The 15,552-nt window shown below is 49.0% G+C and overlaps 1 protein-coding gene across 1 annotated transcript; it reads left to right on the top strand.

Annotated features, from left to right (window-relative positions):
* The first annotated feature begins 1,218 nt into the window (after positions 1–1,218).
* Positions 1,219–15,264, top strand: tsc1b (TSC complex subunit 1b). Its single transcript, XM_068752609.1, has 22 exons — positions 1,219–1,327; positions 1,564–1,667; positions 2,257–2,409; positions 2,682–2,826; positions 3,031–3,185; positions 3,283–3,356; positions 3,447–3,625; positions 3,983–4,101; positions 5,501–5,666; positions 5,748–5,872; positions 6,574–6,667; positions 7,174–7,281; positions 8,107–8,322; positions 8,359–8,749; positions 9,615–9,658; positions 10,693–10,859; positions 11,175–11,357; positions 11,467–11,577; positions 12,475–12,597; positions 13,212–13,399; positions 13,502–13,675; positions 14,025–15,264. Exons 1-22 carry the CDS (start codon positions 1,219–1,221, stop codon positions 14,638–14,640), a joined length of 3,744 nt encoding a protein of 1,247 aa, XP_068608710.1. The 3' UTR covers positions 14,641–15,264.
* Positions 15,265–15,552: the final 288 nt, after the last annotated feature.

Here is a 15,552-nt window from a genome sequence, read left to right as displayed (position 1 = left end):
TGGACAGACGCACAAACTAAAATAATCTCCTTGCTTGCCTGGCAGAGGAAAATAATTGGCTCTTTAACCGGTTCAGATTCCACCACGCCTGCTAGCAGAGCAGTTAGGACTTCCCTTATTGGACAGCTAAACGCTCAGAAGCAGACCCATTCACTGCCGGTTCATGGTTTTTAATTCAAAGTTCAAGACGGATCTGTGTTCAATGCCAAACTCTGCCTAGGAGCGAGAGGTAATTAGAAACTTGGAAGACTCCAACCACCAGAACAGGCAAGGCCGACTCTTCTGGAACACCAAATGTTCCGGAAATATTTTTATGAATGTTTAAGCTAGACTAGAAAAAAAACTAGAAAAACAAAACTGATGGATTTTCATGAATCTTAGAAATATGTTTCTGACCTTCATGAGACCTTGAGGGAAGGTATTTTACTGTCCCCTATTTGGGTTGGGTTTTAATTTGATCTGAAGAGACTGTTGGGTCTTGGCGGAGGAATGTGCTCCATCGAGTGCACGTAAAGTTCACTCGGAGAAGAGACACGATCCGACCGCGCGGCGAAAGAGTAACGGCAGGGCGGCGGAAACGAGTCGTTTATGAGCGACGGCACTATTTTAGATGATAAAAGGGGATTTGTCAACGCTACTTCTAGTTCCTGCTGCCAAACATCTTCTCATCCAGTGAGAAACCTTGACTTCGCTCAAGGTCAAAGGTGATTTAACAGAAACGTAAAGGTCTGTTTGGGATTATTATACAGCATCATTCCAGCATGATGCTCGTAATCGCCACCCAACAGTTTTACTCTTGTGTTTGTCGCAACCAGACTGAAGAATAAGGACTTCTGTCTCTGGTATTACACGGTTGTTTTTTCCAATGGGGAGATTTCATAGGAACTAAAGCTGAATCCTTGAAATAACATCCAGCCTGTCACCAAAAAGTATTTCACTTTTTCATGTAGAGCCACAATTCTTAATGTCTGAGTACAGTAAGTTATCTGGAAGCGTTTATATATTTTTTGTGTGTTTTTGCGAGTCTTTTAGCACAAACCCTGCATGCTGGTTTCGTGTTATGTGACTGCTAATCCTGGATCAGGGCTCTAATTCTGTGTTTCTGAACTGGTGATGTCGAGGTGCCTGGAGACTGCGTTGGCAGGCAGGCAGGGAGGGAGGCGCTGCCACCACCCTCACCCCCCCCACCCCAGCCCCTCCCCCAGCACTGCCACCACCATGGCCAGGGAGCAGCCCAACGTGGGGGACCTCCTCCCACTCCTGGAAACCTCTGACCTCCACCAGCTAGAGGAGATCAGGAGCCTGATCAACGAGCAGCTCAGCACTGGTACGGTCGTTCTTCTCTGTGCTGTCCTGAAGCATTCAGCCAGTAGAGACCAACAATCCTGTTTTTAATATGAGTTTCAAACACTTATCTGTTTGATCAAACATGTTTTTTAGTTATTTTTTATTTTTTCAACATAGCTCCACTTCCTGCTTCATGAATTGTGACTTAGCTGATTAGCCGACTGTTTCTTTGAAGAACTCCTTCGGAAATGTCCTTTTTTTAACTTTTCCTTGCAGAGCGGGGGTCCATGCTGCTGAACGGGCTGGTGGACTACTTTCTGGAGACGAGCTCTTCCCAGGCCACGCATATCCTCTGTTCAGTCAGAGAGCCACACGATAAGGTGAGCGACGCCCTGACGCCGAGGCTCCGCGGCCGCTCACGCCTGGATTCAACATGCTACGGTGGAATCGGTGTGACCAGAGGATCCTTTCATCTTCCTGGCTGTTGTCATTGTTAAAATTCCTCCAGAACTAAGTCAAGGCTAGGTCATGCTCTGTCTAAAGGTGGACGGAGACGGCTCCCTCTGTATCTCTTCTGCTTCCGTTTCGCACATTTGAAGTCGTTTATCCGGGATTTCTGGATTCTTCAGATGTTTTCCAAGTGAAATCGGATGACTATTGAGAGAGTGATCTGGAGGACTGTAGTTTAAATGGCAGCGGTAGATTGTGTTGCTTTTAATAGCAGAACTATTCAATCCGATGATTGTGTTCGCGTTAGATTTCCTGTCTTACCTTCCTCTTCTGTTGCCGTCTGCCGTGGAGGTCTGGGTCGAAGTGCTAGATTACTGTGGACTCCCATTGAGACGGGTCCGTTCTGACAGAGTTCTGCAGCAGCTGGCGAATCATCAGTCGGCACGCTTCTTAGCGTTGGCTTGTTAGCCAACAGGCTAAGTTGATTCCTACGTGGAATATGCGTTGTCTCCCTCACAGCACCTTCTGGATAAGATGAACGAGTGCATGGCCAAACAGGCGTGTCGACTGCCCACCCTCATCCTGCTCGGCCACGTCGTCCGCAAACAGCCACCCTGGATCCACAAGATCGCTCGATACCCTCTGCTGCTGTCTCTGCTCAAATGCCTAAAGGTAACGATCCGGTCGGGAGTCCGTGACGAGAGAAATGTCCTGGTTGGCCCACACAGGCGTGTTCCGATGGATGACCGTTGGGGGGGCTCGTTTAGCCACCTGTGATGGACGTTGTGATGCCTGCAGTGCAATCTGTGCCGTTTTTGTACAAGTTGCAAATTGAACGTACAGAATGATCAGAATGGAGGTATTTTGAAGCCTTTTAGAAGAGGACTTTGTTCTCGTCCTCTCGCTCGTCGGTCATGGCTTCCACCGCTTGTGTCTCGTGTCAGACGGATACAGACGTCGTGGTGCTGATCACTGGAGTGCTGGTGTTGATCACTCTGCTACCCATGATCCCTCAGGCTGGGAAACAACACCTGTGGCAATACTTTGACATCTTTGGCCGCCTGGCGTCTTGGAACCTGAAGAATCCCGGTAGGAGCTTCCTGCTGGGCCTTACAAGCCCAAATGTTGTGCAAACATTAGTTGGCTCTGTGGCCTCTGACAGGATGTTTGCACTGGCAGCCATGTGACCAGTAACTCTCTGTGTTGAGCCAAGGGAGAGGACGATTACAATTACAGCTTGTTGTTGGTGTTCAGCTTTGTTCTTTTCTTTGTGTGATATTTTCACACATTCAGGACACGTTTCAGAAGTTTACATCATCCACCTGCACGCCAGTGTCTATTCCCTCTTCCACCGCCTCTACGGCATGTACCCGTGCAACTTTGTGTCCTACCTGCGCTCCCATTACAGCATGAAGGAGAACATGGAAACATTCGAAGAGGTAGTGAAGGTGAGGATGTCAAACCTGTGGGGGTGTGTCTGTGGTGTTCCTGGTTCCTTATTAGGTAGCCAAATGATTCCTGACATAAATGTTGTCATTCTTCCAGCCAATGCTTGAACATGTGCGTATTCACCCAGAACTAGTGACGGGAACCAAGGACCACGAACTGGACCCCGCCAGGTACGTCTCGGTCTCGGGCTCGGGGGGGTCCGGGTCCGGTGTCTGACTTCACCGTGTCTCTCTGACTGATGTCGCTCTGCTTTGCTGCAGGTGGAAAAAGTATGAAATCCATGATATCGTCATTGAATGTGCCAAAGTGGCCCTGGACCCTAAAGAGGCCTCCTGTGAGGAGGGCTGCACCACCATGCCTGAGAACTTTTACCCCCAATTCCACCTGCGACCACAAGACTGCACTTCCAGCCCCTACGCAGACCCCCACAGCAGCTGCGGTCAGAAGTCCCTTTAGTACATATGAAACTAATTATACCCAGGCAGGGGCTGGATTGCCTTTGAGGGGACGTCTTATTTCCGTTGTACGCGTTGCATGCGTTATAAAACATGGACACGTCTCGGTCAATCTGTCACTTTCTGTTTGGTCAAGCTGGCCTCAGCTAGCGGTAACTGATCTGTGAGTGATTTAAATATAATCATTGTTATATGGAGCTCTTAAGTCTTTCTCCAGTAACCTGTTGTCATTCTGGTATCGCGTTTTTTACGTGCCGGTAGTTTTAAACGGTAAACGGCGCTCACAAAGGCTGTTTCCATTTGGAGAGATTGATCCAAACTGTTTGTCTTTATGACAACAGGAAGCTCCTCTTCGACCCCTTTCTCGACTCCACGGCAGCCGCTACCCCCACCCCTGTCCTTGCCCCCCTTCTCAGGGACACATTCCTCCTCCCGCAGCCCGAAGACCTCCAGACGGCAGGTAAGGTCACCCATAATACGGGTCGAGCCAGTCACCGATCGGAGGGTCGCACCAGAGCAGGCGTGTTTACGCTCCAAACATCACCTGTCTAATGCCGTGAGGAGATGGCTTTCCTCTAAAAGCCCCGCAGCACCCTCAGTCAGCCCTCCATACTGTTTAAAGTCAAAGGGGGGGGTGAGAAGACAACATGTTTTGAGTTACCGGAGCCGGGAGGATAGCGACTGGTTGGATCAAGCTTCATGACCCTCCATATTGTTGGTCACCACGGAGATGCCATCTCTTTTCTTTTGTTAGGCTCACAAGGGAGGGGCCTGGCTGTTTTTCTGCCCCCTGGGGCGTGTCTGAATATTTGTCTCGACACTCCCTCTGACCCAGACTGAAGAAATATCTTGATCTTGTTGACTTATTACGAATCTCTAAAACGTTTTGTTGGTATTTCAAACTCAGCACTTGACTCCTGGTACATGAGAATCCTGCATGTCCGGCAGAAAGGGTTTCCAGCGATCCTCATTAGGGCCGTTGCAGCAACGGATCCATTTGATCCCACGGCCATTCTTAAAGCCTTGACCTCTGAACTGAGCTTAAAGGTCGTGTCATGTGGAAACGGTCTGTTGAGTTTGTGAAGCACCCCTAAATATTTGTTTTTAGTCTAAACTAGAAAAGCGCTCTGAGAGCGCAGACCTCCACCCAGATCATAACTGGATCTACGCCGTCCACATGGTGATCTGGATCATCGCCAAAAGGTTCTAGATTGTTCTTGGTACCTTTATACACCACCCATGGAAAGTAGAAGTGAATCAGAGCTAATGTGTATTTTTAACTGATTTTTGAATCCCATGTTAAAATGTAATAAGTTTTCCTGACCTCATTCTGGATCCGATCCAGAAGACATTTTTCATCTTGGTTCATATCAGACCCCTTTATGACTGATTTTTGGTGAGCGAATTGGATGCAGATTTGACCAGATGTCTTCATTAGAGGTATAAGTGAATGGGAATATCTTTGTATCCAGATCGTTGTCAAATCTAAGATGGGCTCCAAATTAGGCCAAGACCCATCGTGATTTTTTATTTTTTTATTTTTATCGATCCATCCAGCAGTTTTTTTTTCTGTAATTCTAACAGCCAGACAAACATACCGGTAACTACCTTCCTATCTTGCAACCAAGATGAATAAAGAAGCGTGGGAACATGGGAGATGTGTTCACCCCGACACAAATCAATATGACGTGACTCGGGCAGAAATGTTCTCTTTTTATATTTAGTCACTCACTGAATTCACTCGGACTCTCCATGATGTCCCGGTGAACAAATTAAATGCTCTTTTACCTGAATAAAATGAATATCTTTTTATATTGCTCTACTGAACTGTGCCGTTTGGTGTCTTTCTTTCTTTCTAGAACTCCTCCTCTGAACTCAACTCTCCCTGCACTGGGAAGGAACCTTTGTGGAGCCCCTCCTCCTTGTGTGGCATGACCACGCCCCCCTCCTCCAGGGGCATGTCGCCCAACTTGGAACTGTCCCACAGTGCCTCGCACCTTCCCAGCCGCTTCCAGTGCACATCAGGTCAACGCTTCTTAGATCTGTATCGCTCATTATGTGCTCCTCTGGAATTTGCTTCCTACTGACTGACTGCCTTGACCCGAGCAGGAGGGAAAGGAACGCCTGCCTCCAGTACGCCAGCCACCTCCTCCCCACCCCCCACCCTATCAGATGACTTTCCCATCATCTCCTTACCAGCCAACACAATACAGTCCAGTCCACCTAGAAAGGTATGCTGCCTCCCCGTGTTTCTCAAGACAAATCTCACTGTTCAGTGAGATCATGAAATGCTTTTTCCTCTAAAACAAAAAAAACATGATCTTATCGCCCTAAGAAAGTGCCATAAGGGAGAGTGTGATTGTTGCCCTGCCTTGTGTGTGAATTTGAAGACACTTAATAGAAGGTTTAGATGTTTAGAACCCCTCATTGGTTAAATCCTGCTCATGGGGTTTTAATAATTTCTCCCTTACTTGATCTCATGAACTGCTTTAAGAATGCCGTCATGTTCAGCAGCATGCCTCCGTCTTTCCAGTTAAAGTTGGTTAACACTCACTCAAAGGGCGGGTGGATGTAAAGCGGCGTGGATGTTTTTTGGGGGGGGACATTTTGAGGAACAAATGGAAAGAAGTGATTCTAAACAATTTACCAACCTTCAGAAATGATAAATATTCCATCTTTACGGGTTCAGAATATTAACAGTAAAGATTGTCAAAGAGCTTTGCTTGCATTTAAAACAAACCGTCTAAAATAATAATTTGATCATTGTTTTTAATGTAAAATTTAAATGATCACTGATTTGAGTTCATGGCAACCATCTTACCTGATGTCAAAGGAGCTTGTGACATGATCGCATGAATATCAGAATCCAAAAAATTGGCAAAGCATTAATTTGACAAGAGTCCAAATGTAATTAAAGCATCGAACGTTCCAGGATCGTCGGCAAGGAGAAAGCGGCAAGGCGGTGCTGGTGAGACAGGAACCAGTGAAGGAGTCGGAGAAGATCACCGAAGCGGCTACAGGCAGAGGTCAGTCACCATGATGATCAAAGCTACTCCTGGGCCCTCGATTCTGGACCGGTACCAAAATCAGACTCTTCCTTCATCCGGGGAGCAGCAGCACCGGCAGCAGCGGGCCGTTGGCCGTGATTGGTGCAGTCTCTCCTGCACATCACAGCGAATGTAAAATAAAATCTCTCTGGAGATCGGATCTGCCGGAGGGTCAGTTCGACCCACTCACGGGTTTGATGTAATGAGCGGCTCGCTTGCATTGAACAGACCGACTCCATTTTGTGATGCCAGACGGTAAGTAATCTGGATCAATGGTTTGAATTCTCAGGAGGTGTGACCTTAACTTTTTCCCCATAAATAAATATTGTGCTTTCAGTGTTTCATCTCAACTCGACTCTGTTCATAAAGCACTTTAAAACCACCGTAGCGGACACGAAGGTGTCGGGACAGAAGCACTGAACTTCGGGAGGTGCTTTTCTCCTCCTCCTTCTACTACAGCTGTGATGCTGATCTTTTCTCAGCAGACGCAGGAGCTGCTGAGAACGCGCCCATGACGTTGACGGAGCTGTCGGTCTTCATGAAGAAACGGGACCTGGAGCTTCAGCTGAGAACCGAGAAAGAGAGGGACGAAGGTGAGACTCGGAACCAGGTCCCGGCGGAATGGACTCCTGTTCCATGACTAGATAAACTGAATGGAAATGATCGTGCACACGAATCTGTTCTGTAAAGGAGAGCGTCACAGGAAATGACGACGGTAATAAAAGCGTTGCAGATGCAGTGACCGACGCGACGCACTCACTCATGTTTAATTGTCCTTTTCTTTTTCTGACCAAACATTCTTTGAGCTGAACGGCGTTGTAATAATAATAATGCTTGATTTTATTTAGCGCTTTTCTAGGCACCATGCTTCACATTGTGCATTATTCATTCACACCATACTTGGTGGTGGTGAAGCTACTAGCCACAGCTGCCCCGGGGCGGACTGACGGGAGCGAGGCTGCGCCATCGACCACCACCAACATTCACTCGCTCACAACATTCACACAGGCAATGTGGGTGAAGTGTCTTGCCCACAACGACAGTGGACACATGTGCCAGAGCCGGGAATCGAACCGCCAACCTCCCGATCGTAGGACGACCCGCTCAACCATAAAGTGGGTTACATGAATTCTCCTGTTCAAACTGCTTTCACTCACGGACTCGGCCTAAATACCCAGGATGCTGACGCATTCCTGTGTATATTCTTGCGTGTTCAGCTAGCGCTGCACCGATATCACTTCCAATCCCACCGGGGCTGCTATTAGTAAAAACAGATTTACCTACAGGACTCGGCACCGTTTTGTAGAAAGCGTCTGACGAATAGCTCGAGCGCTGCTGCTAAAGTTAGCTGCTTACACGTAATGTCTTTCCTTTAGGGGAGTAGCTGAAAGTGGAATGTTCTCGTGTTTCTGCCACAGCTGACATCACCGAGGAGCTGCTGAAGATCACCGAGCAGCAGCAGGAGCTTGAGGGCATGAGGAGCTTCGACTTTCCTTTCTATCACACCACTGAGACTCTGACTGGAAGCCCGGCACAAGACGAGAGCCTTACCAACGCTCTGCCCGGAGGCCCTGTGCAGGACACCCGCCGTGTTTCCACCCCAGAAAGAGTCGAGAACACTGCGAGTGCCAGCGGTGTAGGGAGTGAGAGAGGAGGAGGAGGAGGAGGAGGAGGAGACGACAGCGGCTCAGCTCTTGAGCAGTCCTGGTCCTTTCAGTCATCGTTCACCCACATTGATCACCACCTGCATCTGAGCCCCTCCGGCCCGGACGACGGGGTGGGCAAGTTTGGGATGTTCTCCTTGAGTCCCTGCAGCAAGACCCCGGCCCCAGTGCCCTACGAGCCGTTCTTCGACCTGGCCCTGCCCAGGGCTGCGTCGCTCTACGCGGGCCATAAGACGTCGGAGGCGGTGCACAAGGCGGCCATGGAGAGGACGTCGAAGTGGCAGGAGGAGGGGCTCGTGGATGGGGAGGAGGAGGGCTTCGTGTCTGCTTCGCCACTGGAGGTGCTGGATCGCCTTGTTCAGCAGGGGAGCGACGCCCACGACAAAGTGCTCAAGAGGTACGTGCTGTTCGTCAGAGTACACAAAATGGTGACTCGGCATGATTCGGCTTTGTGGTAACGACCGGTGGAAAAAACACGCAGTCTGTGACGGGACCGTAAGTCACTTAGTGGAACGTGTGGCACCGATGGAGGTTGTGTTCCCTCCGAACACTTCCTGCGAAGCACCGATCAGAGTTTCTGCTGCACTTGTGCAAGGATGAAGTGCACGGTTTAAAACGAGCCATTCAAAATGTAGGTTTTCTGAGAAATCTACACGACAGGGAAGGCCGTGCCAGCAAAGTTGCTGTTGGCCACGGAACCGTCTGGCTCTCGCCCCAGAGGTTCATCTCCCCCTCATTTTACTGTCTTCATCAGAGCCTGAGGAGGAATAAAGTCAACGGAAAAATGACAAATCATTTTTTTAAACCATTTGAAGAAATAGTTTAATTTCTCACTCCTTTTACGAGCAGTTTGAGACTGTTTGACTTGCGTTTGTCTGCTTGGATGAGACACTGAAGTCAGATAATTAGCTCAGCGTAGCTTTAATGCTGGATGTGGAGCCGGACCCGGATCTTCGGAGTAACGGCGGCTCCCAGAGCACACTAAAGTTTACAAGAGGTCCGAGCCAAGAAAGAACTCCAGAGTAAAATCACAACTTGTAACTTTTATAGTTGAGCTTTGTTGTGAATAAATTAAATGTTTAACTATTGAGTTTCAAAGGTTTTCCCTTATTTCCAATATTGGAGGCTCTCACCTGGATCATTAAATGATTTATAGATTCACTGTTTGAGCTCCTTTTCGCCGAACATGCATCCTGACGGACGTGAATCACTGGACGTCGTTCTTCTAAAATGTCTTTTCTTTTTTCCATGTGCTCTTACAGATTACCTTTGCCAAGTAAGTCAGCTGACTGGACGCACTTTGGAGGTGAAACATTCACACAGCAGCCCGACCACGCACTCGTAATGGGAGTTATTCCGCAGGCTGCAGCTGGAGCGTTATTTACGCGTGACCCGTGGTTCCGCTCGGCTCGCCGACGGTGTGTTAGAATACTTCACAGCCAGACAGAGCGTTTCTTCAACTGAGGTTTATCAAAACACACAAACTTCCCACAGTCATGCCGAGTCGGATCAATCCAGAAAGTGAAATGTAATCGATCCTTTCAGAGGTCTCTAACCACACTCTGTCTACCAGCCACAACTCAGAAAAACATGAAAACAACGCGGCCCTCTGTGTTTGCATTTCTCTGCCACGCTGGAAATGAAGCTCTGGGGTTGCATCTTCTGCCCTGATATACTGAGGAATCTTAATAATAATAAAAAGGCATATAAAGCAAAGGGCTTGTGTCCGAGTGACGCACTTCTGCTTGAGGATCGCCAAAAGCTGAAGAAAATTCTTCCCTTGTTTTTCTCTCTCTCCCATCATCCATGTGAACAAGAGAGGGCCTTTCTCCAGAGTTATGTCTGCTATCCTTATCATGTGATTGGCTAACAGCCTGCTGGTCGGCCAAGCAGACTCGCTGCCATCTGGTCATTCAAATTCAAAATGTTTCAAGTAAACGGTTGAAAGGGAGCTTGTTGTTTCCTCATTAATAATCCTAGCTTTGACAAACTAAAGAATTTCAATGTGTTTTAGTGCATCTGGGCTAAAGCTAAGCTTTAACTGCACAAAGAATTCCCTTCAACCTTTGCACATGTATTGGGGACCTTTTATGTCTCCAAGTAGGATGACTGAATATTTGATGTTCTCGTCACATTGCCTGTGGCCCCGCGATGAGCTGGCGTCTCATCCGGGGTGTACCCCGCCTCTCACCCATAGTCGGCTGGGATGGGCTCCAGCAACACCTCGTGGCCGTAGACCCTTGAATTCTAAAGGCTATTTCTCTGTGTGTGTGTGTGTGTGTGTGTGCGTGCCGGTTGTGGCCACATTTATTACGGTATTTTTCCCCATCCCTTGCTCAGGCTCGGCGCCGCTGGACGAGCTGCACACGCTACGCAGCCAGCTGCTCCTGCTGCACAACCAGCTGCTGTACGAGCGCCACAAGAGGGAGCAGCACGCCGTCCGCAACCGACGGCTCCTGCGACGCATCATCAATGCCACCGCGCTGGAGGAGCAGAACAACGCCATGGCAAGCTTGCACAGTCATTAGCGCAGATTAGATCTCCTGTCATCTCAAGTGTTGGTAACAAAATCAGCTCCTGGTTCCATCGGTGCAACTTGTGTTTCGCTTGCAGCCGAGTTGGGTAGATTGCTCCAGGAAGGAATGATATTTTAAGTGAAGAGGTGGAACAGTGTGACCGGAGGAAAGCTCCTTCGTCCTCACAGACGGACCAGCTGAACAATTTGAAAGAAAAATAGTGCCAGCCGCAGCAGATTGCCTTGAAACCTCTTGCTGCGTTCCACTTGGAGGCTACAGCACACTTCCGTGTGTCTGTGTGTGCAGAAGGACCAGCTGAGCCTGCAGAGTGTGGACCTCGTGTCTCTGAGGGAGAGTCTGCAGGTGGAGCAGCAGCGGTACCGGCAGCTGTGGGACGACCGGGAGACGGTGGTGACCAGGCTGCACAGTCAGATCCGACAGCTGCAACAAGGACGAGATGACTATTACACCAAGAATCAGGAGCTCCAGGTACACGCACAGGCAAAACGCACTGTCGATAACATAGTAAAGGTCAAAGTGGTCCCACTTTAGTCGCCCGGTGTTGTGGTGTAAGACTTGTGACTGGTTGTGTCTCCAGAGCAAGCTGCAGGAGTGTCAGAAAAGGATGGATGAGCTGGAGGCGGAGCTTCAGGGGGCGAACAGCAAAGTGTGCCACACGGGCCATCTCCTCAACCAGATGACTGTCAAGGTAAACGGATCCTTGAGTCATGACCAAATGCTTTTGGCAATTCTGTATTAAATTAGCGGCTTAAGGAAGTTGCTTGTGTATGCAGTAATATTAGCATGTGGTACACCTTCACTGAGAGCTGGGTCAGGGTTAGCGGAACTCTGGAGGAGAGTCCCGAATGTCCCACGGCATTGGCCTCCTTCTGGGATGGGCCCCAACTTGTTCCTACCATGTTTCAGTTAACCATGAATCATGCTGTAATTACCACATCACAGCAGCTGGGAATGTTGGTGTAACCGATTCTACTGCATTTCTAAAACATCTAAACACCTTGGGGGTGCAGGTGGAACAGCCCCGACTGCTTTTCCTTACTAGAAATACCCCATCCAGGTAATGGATTAGATTTCAAGGTCCGGTTTCTCCATAATACCCTTCACGTTGATGTTTTTTAATTGTCTCAGATTTTTTGTGGACGTGTTAAACCAGAAATTGCATCACCGATCCCTGACCCCCCCCCCCCCATCATTGTCCTCATATTGCCACCTCTCTAGACCACACAGACTGAACAGAAATCCTGGAAAACAAGAACCTGCTGTTTCAGGAACCGGGCGTTTCAGATCTGCACATTGGCAGTTGTTTAAGTGACTATGCTGCATTCAGATCTGCATTTCAGTTTAACGTGTCTGTAAAGTATGATTGATATACATTTGCGTATAAGTAAGATTCTGTCTTCAGGAGAAACGTAGCTCCTCGTTGTCGGTCCTGCTGAATTTGTGTGGCTCAAAGTCTGCCTTTGTTCTAATCTCCATTGGATCCAGTTTTTTCTGTCTTCCTGTTGAAGCATTAGCAGATACCTCGGGAGAAGCTTGATTTGTGCTCATCATTTTGCCCTCCGTGTTCGTCTCTTGCGTCCTTCAGCTGAGCAACAGCGAGAGCACCCAGCAGCAGATGAGCTTCCTGAACAAGCAGCTGCTGCTCCTCGGGGAGGCGCATAAGCTGGCCACGCAGGAGCGGCACCACGCAGACGGCGACAACACAAAGGTAGGGGAAGGGTGGGTGTGTGAGATGGGTGAAGACCTGCATCGGTGTCGCACCAAGGTGAAAAAGGGACACCAATGGACCTCTGACCTCTGTGAAGCTGCCCCCTCCCCCCCTTGTCATTCAAAACATAAAAAAACACTACTCTTCGTTTGTGCTGTAAAAAGTTTCGTTTGTGCTGCTATAGTTTTTGAGACTTTTCTTATTTGACATCTGTTTTTTAAATCTGTTTTCTGTGTTCTAAATGGATCATGGTCCTTTCCTTGTGATTTTTTTTGCCTCATCGGGTGATTCGACCAGGTCGGTATAGCAGACAATAACAGGTACGAGTAATTAATTATATCTCACTGATAACATCAAAACTACAACGGCGCAAACAAAAATATTTGCAGCACAAGTGAGTTTCAATAAACAGTGCCAAAAGTTTATTTTCATTTCTTTATTCAAATTGTCATTAGAATAGAGTCTCGGGAAACGTAATCGTATGTAGTTTTTCCCTCAGCAGAGTCTGACAGGTTCCCGTGGGACCCTGATAATCTCTGAACTCCGTCATTCTGTCTTTTATTTTGTGTTCCTCCCTGATCTTCGTTGTCCCTGGACGATGACCCAAACCTCAGGAGGTCCAGATGCTGCAGACAGCTTGCAGGAAGGAGGTGGAGAACCTGAGGCAGAACCTGCTGGTTCAGGCGCAGAAGATGGAGGCGGCTCAGCAGAGAGTCGCCGAGCTGGAGATGCACCTCGCCAAGAAGGAGCACCTCATCGTTGAACAGAAGAAGTTCCTCGAGGATGTCAAATGTCAAACCAAGTGACTGCCCCGTTCCTCGCACGGACTCCTTATATGGCTGCCCGTTAACATGTCTCTTGTTTTGAACACATTTTTCTCTTCCATATTCTCCTCTCGCTGCAGGGCGGAGCTGCAGGCCTCAGACAGCAGGTATCAGGCTCAGAGGAGAATCTCTCAGCTGCTGCAGACTGAACTCCTGCAGCTCTACAGCAGAGTGGAGATCGAGGCTCCTGACAGCACTGCCGCAGGCTCACCACCAGGGGGCAGAGCTGACCCGCACTCTGCTGCAGACTCCAGGTCAGATGTGGATTTGATTTTCATTGTTAAAGATTTTTACTACTTCTGGGAGGCATCAAGGTGTTGAAATATTTACTATTACAAAGCACAACTGAGAAACTACTATTGGAGAAGTGGGTGTGGAGAAAATGACAATCCGTGACTCGGCTAGTTTCTAGATTTCGTGCTTCTGCTGTGTGGTCGTTTGGAATCCAGTAAATAAAATGCATTTCTTTTTTTCAAATTTAGTTAAAAACATATATATATATATATATATTTATTCAGTGGCAGGTCGTGTGATTAGCATTAGCGCGTGATTAGCCGCTGCCCTGGTAGCATCTATTACATGTGAGCTTTCTGTCCTTCACAGCGTCATAGTGCAAGAAGGACCAAGTAGAATGTCCAGCGACGACGAGGCGGATGGTCAACCGCCACACGACTCCCCTCGGGGCAGCAGCAGCACTTTATCACCGAGGCAACCCAAGGCGAGTAAATCTTCCAAGACGGCAGCTATCTCCATCAATGACAAGCAGAAGCTGGCGCCACCCCAGCTGGTGGAGCCCCCCCTGCCCTACCCCAACGCCAACCTTCTCGCACCCCAGCCCCGCTCGGACGCGCCGCTCACCGTGGGCTCCTACCCCAGCGCCAAGAGCTTCCTGGGCATGAGGGCCCGCGAGCTGTTCCGCAACAAGAGCGAGAGCCAGTGTGACGAAGAGCAACCGGCGCCGCGCCTGGCCGGACTCGCCCACGACCTAAAGACTGAGCTGTGCGTGGAGCCGGCCCCCTCTCCCGACCCCGCCCCTCCTGTCATTGAGCCCACTACAGAGCCCCCCTCTCAGCCCAAGCAGCGGGTTTCCAGCCAGGAAAGCCCCCGCAAGAAGACAGGGGCCACCCTGGGCGGCGGACGGGGCCACGCCGGTTCAGGGCGTCCCCGGCAGCAGCTTAAAATCACGGACCACAAGGAAACGCATCATGAGCACGGTTAGGGATGCGGGACAGGACAGAGGACAGAGGACAGAGGACAGACTGAAGGTCGGCGACGAAGAAGAGCTTCAAATCAACAGGGGAGCAACGTGTCTCCTGGAATCAGTGTTAAATGTTCATTTTCTCTGAGTGGACAGCAGGACCCCCCCCCCCCCCCCCCCCACACACACACACACGGTTTCTCCTCTTTCACCCACATTAATTTACAGGGACTCAAAGCCAAAATGAGTTTGAAATGCGAGACTTATGAACGAGAATCGGGCGACACCGAGGTTCCTTCACCTAAATCCTAAAACTCCACATTTTTCCACTCGTGTTTTAATTTGTCCAAATCTTGACTTCTGTCTTTGAGGTTCCTTCACAGCCAACGGCATGAAGGGAACCCCAACAATTTGTCTTAAAGGCTCTCAGTCACTTTGGATAATCCACAGAGCACTTTCCGTCACGGCGACTTCTTACAGAAAATGTCTTGCTTTTAAGACGAAATATTTGGATGCGACTTTAAAACGCCGTCGGCGCCAGCGGTAAAGTTTCCTCCGGCTGCGTTGCGCTAGCTGGGGAGGAGTCTGAGACGACTGTCCCACTACTTGGACTAATAAACCTAGTGTGGACGGGGGGGGGGGGGGGGGCGGGGCAGGGGAGGACTTTAAAATGTGATTGTGTTGATTTGACTCTGAACATTTCCGCACTAAAAGCTATTTTATAAGTTATTGTCCTCCTAGAAGTCTACAATGTCTCGGGTGGGAATGAGTGGCGTTCAGCAAAGAAGCGGTGAGATTTAGAGATGAATTCTGCATTCCATTGTACCTTGTTTAATTTCGTTTTTATCCATACATGGAGAGCGGTCCCTAGCTTGCATGCTAAATTAGACTCCGACTTAGCAAGGACTACAGCGTTTGTGTTGTGGCTTTGTC

This window comes from Brachionichthys hirsutus, chromosome 19 (assembly GCF_040956055.1).
Source record: "Brachionichthys hirsutus isolate HB-005 chromosome 19, CSIRO-AGI_Bhir_v1, whole genome shotgun sequence".
Taxonomy (NCBI): Eukaryota; Metazoa; Chordata; class Actinopteri; order Lophiiformes; family Brachionichthyidae; genus Brachionichthys; species Brachionichthys hirsutus.
This window is presented reverse-complemented; position numbering and strand designations above follow the sequence as displayed.